The sequence below is a fragment of the Ammodytes marinus genome, assembly GCF_949987685.1.
Source record: "Ammodytes marinus genome assembly, chromosome: 17".
NCBI classification, from domain to species: domain Eukaryota; kingdom Metazoa; phylum Chordata; class Actinopteri; order Uranoscopiformes; family Ammodytidae; genus Ammodytes; species Ammodytes marinus.
This window is the reverse complement of record NC_137221.1, coordinates 11,908,467-11,920,981: the sequence shown is the minus strand read 5'-3', so window position 1 is coordinate 11,920,981 and position 12,515 is coordinate 11,908,467. Positions and strand designations below refer to the sequence as shown.

Genomic DNA, 12,515 nt, shown 5'->3' with positions numbered 1-12,515 from the left:
ATACGTTCACTTTATTCTATCTCTAATGTTCATCTAGATACATGTAGCTGCATTGAAGTGTTTTGACAGAGGTGGCACTTTAATAAGTGAGTTGGCTTGATGCTTCCTGACAGATTGCCTCTCTCTCTCTCAAAGTTATTCATGAGTTTCCACTTTAGCTATTGGTTGGTCTGGATGTAAAGGTCAAGTTTGAGCTGTGTTTAGCCTGACACAGCCGTTCTCTCATTCCACTTCTGTTCAACAGGATTAAACAAAGTAGGCTAAATAAGGACAATGTATTTTTTTTTATAGCACATTGTTTTCCTCACTGAAAACAAAATGGTCATGTAATGGAACACAATTATTGCTGCTCTGCCGTCTCACACTAGCTTACATTTTGTACTCGTTCCAAAATTACATTTATTTTCATGCGTCCACAAAGCCAGCGGAGGTGCAAACAGAGGGACATTACAGGGAAATGTTTTTCTGCTCTTGCGTCTGTTTGGTCATTTTGTGGCTTGAAATGAACACAATTGTGCCAAGGTGGATGGATTGCTGCATACCAGTTTGTGTTTATGTAAACGCCGCCCTTTTTCTTATTAGTTTTTTTAATCAAAATAGCACTGGCATTTTCTACCAGCAGAGACCACCTCTTCAAACACTGTGGGTTAATTCAAATTAATTAAAAAGAAAGGTACTCAACCTTCTGTATTTTTCTACTAACTGGAGTGGTCGGCCACACAGGTTCCATGCTTACCGTACTTTCCGTACTATATGCCGCACTGGACAATAAGCCGCAGGTGTTATAATGTTTAATTACCATATGTAAGAGTTCCTGCACAGAGGGGATTGTCGGGAATGAGATGGCTGCTTGAGGAAGCTCCCACATTTCAACAAACAAGTTGCATATTTGCATAACGTACGTAAGTGTTACCATTTTGTGCAATAGTAGCTATTAGGGATGGGCACGAGTGTTTTCGCTACTCCTGTGATCGCTTGCATTCCTCGAGGATCAATCGATTCTTCGTTAAACTTTTTTCTATTTTTAGGACGCAACGCATCTGTCTACATAACAACGGTTGACCGCAATAAAGCGCTCAATGCTTATGTCAAACAGTCACAGTTGCCATATGATATTAAGGATTTATTTTCCACAAGTTTAAAACACATTTTCCTAACTGAAAGTAATTAAATAAGCGGGCCACAATTTAAACCGATCGAGTAGGTCTGCGGTGGAGAGAGAAAAAAGAGAGAGAAAAAAAGCATGGGCTGCAGTTGGCTAACATTCAAAATAGACATTTTAAATAAGAAGGGCAGCAAATACAATAAAATTATTGTCCTACAATTTAAACACATAGATAGGCTAAATAACTCACCAAAGCAGTAGAAGTAGTAGGCTAGTATATCCAACCGCGTATGCTCACTCCTGTCCGTGACTAATTACCGCGACTAATTCCTCGTTAACGGAACGTTACACCGTCGGCTTTTGAATCTCAATCCTATATTCCATAATAAAGGCTTCTTATCGTTTGCTCGAATGTGCCCGAAGTCAGCCTGGCTTCTTTACGTGCCTTTCCAAGTTTTCCAGCACCGCATTCAGCTCCGCGGTGCTGTGGAGACCACACACTGGCTGCGCTGCATGGAGGTGGCAGTTATTTGCGGTTTCTGTTTGACACAACGCTTAGTTTATTTAACTTGGATCAAAATATTTAATTTTGTTAAACTTTACATCCGTTTTGTGCCGTTTTGTACACGTATATAACATTTTAAAATAGGGGCGGCCCGCCGGCCGGCCTAAAGGCTACAAACACTAAAAAAAACAAAAAACGATTTTCCTCATCCACCAATCGAGATCATTTGAAACGAGGAGTACTCGAGTACTCGATTACTAACGCCCATCCCCAGTAGCTACAGAATATATACTGTGCTGTGTAATAACAGGGTCGAAAAACGGGGAAAAAGTCGCGGCTTGTAGGCCGAAAAGTACGGTATACAATGCAAATTGTTTGAAGAATGCAGTACATGGAAATAACACTAGAAACCTTTTTATTTAAATCTCACTTACTGAAATTGTAGCATGACATAAATGTCAGTGTCTCTGTAAAACTAACTTTAAGAACTCAAGACATGGTTTTGGAAAATGTGTGTGTGCTGTATAACCATGCATGTTCTCTTTTATAGGCCTGAAAACTGTGGGTTATACAGAGGATGAGATGAGCTAATGTGCCTGGCCATTACTGAAGGCAACCCCCAACCCGCCTGCTGACACAATAGTATCCTAACAATCCTGCTCTAGCTGCCCTTCCAGATTGAGCTTAATGTTTGCCAAGCTGGAGTGTGCAAAAACTGCAACAAATGAATTGGTTACACATGCAATTGCATTCAGTGTGATATACAGTCCAATGCGTCCGCTGAAAATTCATACATGATTAGGCATGTTTTCATCATGTCCATATTGTATCGCTGATCGCTAAAAGTGAGTGTAAAGACTGTAGAAAGTAAAACGTATTAAATAAATGGCAAGAGCCACAGAACAAGTCTAGTCAACAGCATATATTATTGTACTCACACTATATTAGCTTCAGATTAGCCTAACTCTATTTCCTAGGATGTTTGGATATAGATTCAAAAATAAAGGAGTAGTATTTATATTCTGTTCTATGCTTCAGCTGGGCCACCGCCACCAAAACACCCGATTGCAAGGTTCCAATGTATATTTACAATGTTTAGAGGTGAATAATATTGTGCTTTTCCTTTTCTGTTTTTCTTTTTCGAGTGAACCTGGCATATCCCTCGAAATAAAGCCTCAGCTTTAGTGTCACATGCATCTTATCCTTCAAGTCACCTCACTGTGTCTATCCTGGGGTTTTTGAGATATTTGAAGATGGATGTCTTTATGTTTCACCAAAGTAGGACAGAGACACACTGCATAACAATGACACAAGTAAACAGAAGGTCTTCTACTCCCACAATGTTATCGTCTAAAACAAGCAAGCATTGTGGATCATTTAATAGCATGGTTATAGACCTGTCACAGGTTACATTATGCAATGTGAACAGTAACTACCATAGATAGCTGCTCCTATATGATGTGCCTTTTATTTTATGGTAGCAGTAACTGAGTGTGTAGCTTGTATACGGGGCCCATTGCTGGAGTAACAGTTTCTTCCATTGTGAGATGCTTAAAATAACTTAGATCAACTAGCACTAGTTACTTAGCAAAAACCATGGAGAGGGATGGTGTACTTTGTCATTGCTTAAAGGCCTACTTCACCGGTTTGAATATGAAGGTGTATTGAATTCTGAGATCCTATGTAGTATAAATGTGCGAAAAAAATTGAAATCGGTTCATCCTAGCCTGAGAAAAGGCCTTCTCGTGACATCTGTGATGTCACGAGAAGGCCTTCTCGTGACATCACAGAAAGAGAAATATAGGGTTAAAAAAAAAAAACTTACTTTGTAAATATTACTGTGATGTCTTTTACTGTGACATCACAGTAATATTTACAAGTACGTTTTTTTTAACCCTATATTTCTCTTTCTGTGATGTCACGAGAAGGAGAAATATAGGGTTAAAAAAAACACTCTTTCTGCCTTTTCTCAGGCTAGGATGAACCGATTTTAATTTTTTTTGCACATTTATACTACATAGGATCTCAGAATTCAATTCACCTTCATATTCAAACCGGTGAAGTAGGCCTTTAATGAACAGTTGTTTGTGCTGGGAATACCAGTGGCTGTGTTTGAAATTCAACAATGCTTTAACAATGCACACCTGGTACTCAGAAAGCTACGGTGTTGGTGTGTCAGACTTTCCGTTCAAAGATCCCTGCAGACTGCGAACTGATGGCTCTGTTTCCCAGTGATGAGGTCATTATTTCTATCCATTCACGGTTCCGGGGCACAACATCAGTACCTTTTCAATGGCATTGGCTGTCTCCCTATGGGGATGGCTTGGCCCCTCATCACTGGCAGGTGAATGTTGCACTTGATTGGCTTAATGTCAGTAGCTTTATTAACCTGCTCATTAAAATATAATTCTGTGATGATGAATCCCTAACAGCCATTAACAATCATAAAGAGTCAATCAAAGGATATCAGAACTACAATATATTGGATAATAAGTAAGATAACACGGTTGATTGGCAGGGACCAAGCAGGGCCCATGTGGGACGGTCATATCCTATCTGTATTAGCCAGGTTACATCCTGCCTGCTTACCCTAAGGATCTTTGCTGTCATGACAATAAGAATCCCAGAGTAGCAGTCACGACTGTGTCTTTTATGCAAAGGGCAAGACTGCATGAACCACAGAAATGTAATCCCCTGGTACTATTCTGTAGCTGACCTTACACTTTGACCTCGCGGTGAACAGGGAAACAATGAATAAATACTATCTGGGGGCGCTTGTGGTGTAGTGGTTAGAGCGCTGGCTCAGTCTTTGTCGCAGTAGTCGCAGGTTTCGAATCCGACCCGTGCTATGTACTGCATGTCCTTCCCCTCTCTAACCCATTTCCATATCTGTCTCTCCACACTGTCAGATACAGTATGAAAAATGCCCCCAAAAATAATCTTTAAAAAAAAAGGGAAATAATGTGATCTCTTTCTCAGACATTTTCCTTTACTTTGTTACTTTTAAGCTGGTGTTCATATTTGTTTTTAAATGTAAGGAAATGGTGAGTTTTACTTTAAAGTGGTTATACTTTGTAGACCAAAGGTAGGTGTGCCACTTTTCATCTCACACTGCCCATTGGTTCTCTCTTTACATCCTACGTCTCAGAGATTATTACTTACAGGTCTTAAAGTACTCTCTGACATTCTCTCTTACCCTCTATCTATCTTTCTCTCGCTCAACCGCACACACACACACACACACACACACACACACACACACACACACACACACACACACACACACACACACACACACACACACACACACACACACACACACACACACACACACACACACACACACACACACACACACACAGTGAATATTGGTTTTCATGTTAAAGTATGTGTCGCCAGCCTAGTGAAGGGAGACATGACAAACGACTTTGGCATTTAACATGACATACGCCCTATCTCTCTCTGTCTCACTCCCTCTGTGTGTGGGCCTGTGTGTGTGTGTGCGTGCGTGCGCGCGTTTGTGTGTGTTTGACTAATGAATATATCTGGAATGTGTTAATTATCAGAGCACTTAGGGAAATTATAAAAAATGCACACAGTCCACATTTAAATACAACATTAAAATACATAGTCACCTCCTTCCCTGTAATGTAAACATTGTATTGAAAATTGCAACGTGTATGGTGTTTTGAGCAATTATAGTCAGGCCTGGTGCTTGTGCACAGTGCTGTTTATATTGTCTTTATGATATAGGGTGCAATCTTAGGTCCGGAACAATCATTATTATAAATACTGTATGATGAAAGAATACAACAGCAGGGGGTTGAAGCATACACTGCAAACATTGGATTACAGTGGGGGGGTTTTTCTTCAGCATTTCATGGCCTGAGGCTGCTGGCAATATTTTAAGGCAATGCACATACAGTAGGCAGTCGTGCTTGAGTGTTCTCTTACTTTCTGCCTCTCTCTCCATGTGTGTCTGTTACAGGGGTGTCAGTAATGTCTGTGCCTGTGTGCTGGTGCTTATAGAGATGGCTTACCTTTACACACCGGTCTGTGGTCACTCCAGGCCGCGAAGACTTCAGCCACTCTCTGGCAGCTGATGGTTTTACTGCCCTGAAGAACATAGTCCTCATCGCAAGTGAACTGCACCACACCGCCAATGCTACACGCAGACACACAAACAATCGCATAATTACACTCAGAGGTTAGACAGGAAGTGAAGACATAAAGAAAAGAAAATGTCTATGCATCTACACTGTACTGTGTTTGCAGACACATACTGTATGTGTGTGCTTCTTTGATTGAATACAAATGTGTAATTTTAAAGTCCATGTGTGCAGGTTTTATGCATAAAAATGTACCTGAAATTATTGCCATGGCGTTTTCCATTCTCGGGCTCTCCTGGGTCAGGGCAGGAGTTAGACGCCTGTTTCACACCACCTTCATTTACTACACAGAGAGACAGGTGGAGAGCCAGGTGCAAACAGGTTAGCATGAGGCACAGACAAGGCTGAATGTAGAGCTCGCTTTACTGGCAAGCAGGCTATCCCTTTAATGACAGCATTGTATCTTGATGCAGATGAGTGTCTCTATGCTGTCGAAAATGTGTTGTTGCAATTATGAATGAAACTATTCATTCGTATATTAATGATACACAGTTGTAGCTATGATATGGACACTGCTAGGAAATCAAAAACAACAGTTTTTTCAATGCACCCTGGCATAAATTGTATACTGTCTATGTCTGTATCAATAGCATAAATGCAAGCTCTAGTTTTGGATGCCCGCCTGCCTCGTCACTTTATGGGCCGCAGGAAAAAGGTGGAAGGAGAAACTGGTTAGACAGACATGGACGACACGGCACTCCAGATGTGATCTTTATTTTCACATGAACACAAGAGAGAGTGTTGACAGTAACAGAGACAAGAACACACAGCAAAAACACTTTGAGACTGCAACAAACATGCATAAAGGCGTCTCCAGTCCGTCTCATTCACTGTTTCTAATTACAACACTGCTGTTGACAGTATATGTGCCGTTTGTATTTTTTCTGTTTTCTGTTTTTATTTCCCTGTCTGTTTTACTTCTTTTTAAGGCTTTTTTTCTCCTTAATTGCTGACATGTTTGCTTCCCTGATCTTTCCATGTCACTCGGTCTTCTCTGCCTCCCTTTCCATATTTATAACCCCACAGCTATATTCATTGTGTGTGTGTGTGTGTGTGTGTGTGTGTGTGTGTGTGTGTGTGTGTGTGTGTGTGTGTGTGTGTGTGTGTGTGTGTGTGTGTGTGTGTGTGTGTGTGTGTGTGTATGTGTGTGTGTGTGTTTGTTTGTTTGTTTGTTGGTGTGGGAATGAGCAAAGAGAGAAAAGGCAGAGAAAGGCTTTTTGAGTCTACCCAGGGAAAGCCAAATAAAACTAGAAACTCTAAACCAACTTTTCCAATTTAAATCACATTTCTTTATTTTATAATAATTGTTTTTGTGTTACTTTATTCGAAAAACATCATGTGCCGCAGAGATTTTTTATGTCGGTCGGCACACAACAAAAGCATTAGTAGTAATAAGTTGTTTTAATGAGTCAGAGTCCATTCATGACCTATTTTCACATAATCTACAGCCCCACAAGATGGGAGTCAAATATTTGAATAGTCTTTGTTCTCCTGAAATTTCATGCACACCAATTAATGTAAAATTAGGCCATTCCGGGGATTTTTATGTTTTCATATATTTTCCCTTATGTCTGATGTAAGTAGAAAATGACTAGAAGTTGTCTCTGTGGACTGATTAACTTGAGCTATACAACAAACAAAACACCCCATGATGTATTTTGGTAATTAAATGCATGGACTGATATTCAAATGAGGGGGAATCACAACTTATCATTCGAGTAGAATAATATTCAGCTTATTTCCAAAGCAGAAACTTGATGTTGATCACTTATTGCATTAGTACAATTCAATTATGTTTGATTGTGGAATAATACAGTTCTGTTTATTATCATATTAGTATTATTATGGATGACTCGGTATTTTTAAAGATATTTTTTTGGCATTTTTATGCTTTATTGATAGTGTAGAGACAGAGTTGAAATGGGGCAGAAAGGGGAGTGACATGCAGAGAACGACCGCGGGCTGGAATCGAACCCGGGTCCGCTGCTGGCCGAGGCCCATGGGGGGACGCCCTACCAACTGAGCTAAGGGCGCCCCCTTGACTCAGTATTTTTACTTGGAGATTTAAACTTGAACATACTTTTATTTATCTTCTATGACAGCTGAAAAACTCATACATCACCACCGATAAAAAGCAGGGCAGCAAATGGTATTTTAAACCATTATATTTATATGGTATATTATTTGGATTAAGTTAACGATTTTTACTCTTTTGAAAATAAAAGCTCAAACAATCTACATTTAGGGTGCCGTTTTAGTCTCTACCTTTTGTTTGTTTGTTTTGTATATGTCTTTCCCTGGCAGTAGTGGCAAAACAAATACATACAAATAAATAAAGTCCAATTTGAACTTGTCTGAAACAAATAGGCTATTGCCAGAGAACTCAATTAGGTGTAGCCGTCAGGGCTATTCGACCAACATGCATGTACATGTTTAGTCCGTATCAACAAACCCAGCAGGTGGTTGTTGTGTGTGTGCGTATTTGTTAGAGTGGATAGTTTGTTGCTTTGTTGGAGCGGCTAATTTGACCATCTGGACTATTAACACCACAACAGAGGGACTGGTTACAGTATCAGTATCACACACACACAAACTCATAGACACACAAAAACACACGGAAATCACATAATTACACACTTTTACAAAAACACACATAAAGAAACATGAACATGTACAAAGTCACAGACACATACAGGTTGTGTGCTTCACTGAAGACTGCAACCAGTCAGAGCAGAGCAAATTAACATCTGAACCAATCAGAGCCAGACTAATTAACTAACACACAAATTCACATCTGTAGACTCAATGCTAAACCATGACTCTTCCACCTGTCAGGACACCTGATGAGTCTGCGGTGGGCTGTGTCCGTGTGCTTTGCTTAGCTAAGCTTTTACAGTATTTAAGAGATCCACACATGAAAATTGGACGAGAAAATAATGAAAAACTAGCAAATTAATCAGAAATACTCAAAAATGCACCATTAGCAAGCATGCAACCCAAATAACGACAAGGGACAAGCAAGGTACTTATCTGTACGTGTGCAGAGATGTTTTGTTTCTATTACCGTATGTCCTTGCATTGATGCAAATGTGTATGCGTTAACATAAGGTTCTTGTCTTGTAGGTGTTCAAATATGTGCATATTCATGGTCGGTATTTATGCATGATGTATGAACCTCTGGGTGTGGAACAGCTGTGTGTACTTATATGTGATTAAACTCGGTCTGGAAACATAAATCACCACCATTACGAGAATTTGTGTAATGAGTTAGAGTATGTGCCGGTATATGTGTTTAAAGGAGACAAGAGAGAGAAGGAGAGATGTAATAAAGAGACAAAGAAATGAGAGAGAAATGAAGAGGGTAAGTGGATTTATAAAATACCTCAAACAATATGAGGTCACAGTGGGTATTGGTAACGTTAATGTATTTATGTGTAAAGTCATAACATAAGGTATATTGCCTTTTTTCCTGGGGATTTTTCACACTTTTTATTTTTTTTTATTTGTTTTACATGTTATCCCAATGAGTTAATTGGCATTGAATGGGATAGAAGAATATCCATGTGGCCATTTTTGCATTGGCGTGCATCAGATGACTCGTACCTCAGGCACCTTTACAGCTTCCAAGGTGACTAATTCTTACAACTTGGGATTTCACAGAGTTTGAAAGCAATTGCAATAGTTAAAAAACAATTGCAGTAAATTACGTTGGACTTGTTGCCAGTATGAGACCCCTATATATTTAGTTATGTGTATACATATTGGAATAATACACCTCCAATAGTGTTTTAATTTGCCACCAACTGTGATGTAATGTTTTGCAATTGTACTATTGGGCTCAATAACTCAGTAATTGCTCTGATGACCTCAGTGACCAGTGAATAAAGGTATAAATGTAGTTCAGGTGCAGGTACAGAAGAAAACAGGAGAAGAGAGGGATGAGGAAATAAAGAAAAAGAGGCAGGAGGGGGTGATAAACAATATTACAACAGCTGATTCATCCAAACAAGCCCAAAGCAAGGCAAAACAAACCATGATTAAGCTCATTAGTACAAGCAATGATTAAAATATATCAAAGCCAACCATAAAGAAGCATGCATAAACAAAGACACCACGACAAAAATATATATATTACATCATCACAAAGAAAACATTCAAGCCTAATGCAAAAGCTCATCCCTTATAAAGCCTGTGGCATTTTCAACACGTTTGTGAATCAACTGAATGATACACTTTAACCCAACTGTCACACATTCTAGCACTATGTGTCTGTGAATGGATTTTTCCATATGTTCTCTACAAATGTAATACAATATGTTACTGTATTGTTACCAAAGAGATGCACAAAAGTGTTGAAACTTACAGCCTTTTTAAGAGATTAATAATAAAAAAATAAATAAAAAATAGCAAAACATAACAAAAGCGAGTCCAAGCTAAACCAAGGCATCACACGTTAGTTCATTAGCCATAGTGACATTAAGATGTGAACTCACATATTGAAAACTTGTTGCTGGAGTCTTTGCCAGGGAATAACTTAACGCCCCGCGATTTAAAATCTACTGATCGCTTCACTGCAGAGGAGAGCAGAAAATACAGAAAAGAGAAAAATCAGAAAACAGATAGGATAAAAGTGAGAGAATAATGACACCTAGCAAAATATATATACTGTATGTATTTGTTTCTTTAATGGCAGATTCTTCTCCCCCACAGTGCTGGGAGAGAGAAGAGTACAGTTGAAAAGAAAGTCACAAAGGCAAAGTAAATCTTAAAATGATGGAAAAAGAATAGCAAAGGGGCCAGAGAGACAAAAAAAAAGAGACGGAAGCAGACAGACAAGAGAAAGTAGAAAAAAAAATGATTTCAACAATAGCGCCATTCAGCACCATTTGTTCATGGGGAAGCTCAATCTTCTCTCGATTTCGTCACTCACACACATACACCAGATGTCAAAGTGTTTTTGTTTGAAGCCTTCATATTCTGAACAAAAGCTGGTAAAAAGGAAATTGCAGCTTTAATCAAAATGACAATGATGCAGCACTGTAATCAAAACTTTCAGATAACGGTATACGTTCGATAATAAATGGTTCCTTTAATCAGAGTAAATCAAAGACAAGAGGAGACAAACATACAGACGGATCCCTGTCAAAATGATATCTGTTTCCTAATACGGGCGACATCATTGTATTCCAGGGTTAGCAATGCGGTGTCTGTATGTTACCACGGTGCCGCTTGTATTGTTGGAAATGTACAGTAGGGTGTGTGGGTGAGATCTGTATTGAAATCTATGCAATAATAATCAAAACAAAACATCCAGATGATTTTATTACCCTTCTGTTCTACTTTGTCAAAATAAATAAACATCGCATCAACATAAATAATGAAAACATATACAGTACTTATCTATACATATTGTCCTGAATGACAAAGAACAGCGAACAATTACTTTAATGACTGTCTAGATGAAGATAAAGTGACTGACAGACGCCGTTCTCATAATGATCTGATTTATCCATTAAATGGTGACAAACTGCAGATGAGTTAATGCACTTCGAATACCCTATAATGTTATGCAATGGCTACATTCATGATCATACATCAGTTACATATATTGCACACGGTTAAATTGCATGTTTCTTTATGCCAACAATGATCAGTATGTTACTGCATACATGCATATATGTGTGTGGTACTTTACTTACCATATTGCCATTAAACCACATCAATAACGCTGTGTAAAGTGGTTGTTGAAATGAGGACATTTGTTAAGCAGGGCCATTTCTTATCCAAATTTACTCTGTAACCGCAGCATAAGTGATACTGTAATGTGTATGTGACTCACTGTTAACATATTCCCAAGAATATTTGCTATACTATAGGTGATATATAGGTAAGTGACAATCCAGATTCATAATTAATCCAAACCTAAATATTATACGTTTGTCTTATGTTTAAAACAAAAGACCTCATGGAACACAGCAGGCCGCTAACACTCAAGTTTTCATCTAACCATAAGCAGTGTAACTCCAAAGTAATGATGTCACCATTTGACTGATACTGTGTGTGTTTATGTATGTTGGGAAAGATTTCGCCTTTCTTCATGATTCAGTCAAACTAATCATGAACAAAGCCTGCATTCCCTTACATCCTAAATCATTTCTGCCATACGTTCTCCTTTAATGAGTTTGCTGCTACAAACTCATACATTGCAAATATATAATTGAAACCACCCGATGAAAAAAAGGGGTGAGAAACAGTACATCACTTAATTGTATAACTGCCTTTAGATTAAACTCGCATATGAAACTGTCCCAAATTATCATAAATTAAAGAACATTAATCAACAGACTAGTGTTGTTACAATGAGGGGAAGCTCTGATCTCTATCAAAGTAATTTGGCTCTAAAATGTATTCCCCCCCCTGTTGGGCAGCCAAACTGAGGAATGTGGGCCAAACATAGTTAAAAGTCAGATTTGTTTTTGCCTGTGCAAATTCATTCACAGTATAAAGCCTCTGTTAATATGCATCATATAAACCTGCCCTGTGTGAATATGCATCAAAGTTAAATATGCCCATGTTAATATTCTAGCCTACAAGCAGCACATCTACTGCAACAACAGATAGAAGGGCATGCCACAATTAAGTCAACCATATTTATCAATTACAATTATGCATATGTAATGAAACTATACTTAAACAGAATAGTAAAGAACAATTCTACAGTAAGAGAACAGACACT

At 38.7% G+C, this 12,515-nt stretch overlaps 1 protein-coding gene across 1 annotated transcript in view; it reads right to left on the bottom strand.

Annotated features, from left to right (window-relative positions):
* csmd3b (CUB and Sushi multiple domains 3b) overlaps nucleotides 1-12,515 on the bottom strand; it is a gene marked incomplete at both ends in the record, with an annotated part of 320,381 nt that overhangs the window by 104,683 nt on the left and 203,183 nt on the right. The window contains 3 exons of the mRNA XM_080046015.1: nucleotides 5,651-5,775; nucleotides 5,975-6,062; nucleotides 10,273-10,350. Coding sequence (XP_079902141.1) covers nucleotides 5,651-5,775; nucleotides 5,975-6,062; nucleotides 10,273-10,350 — 291 coding nt within the window. The remainder of the gene's footprint in view (nucleotides 1-5,650; nucleotides 5,776-5,974; nucleotides 6,063-10,272; nucleotides 10,351-12,515) is intronic.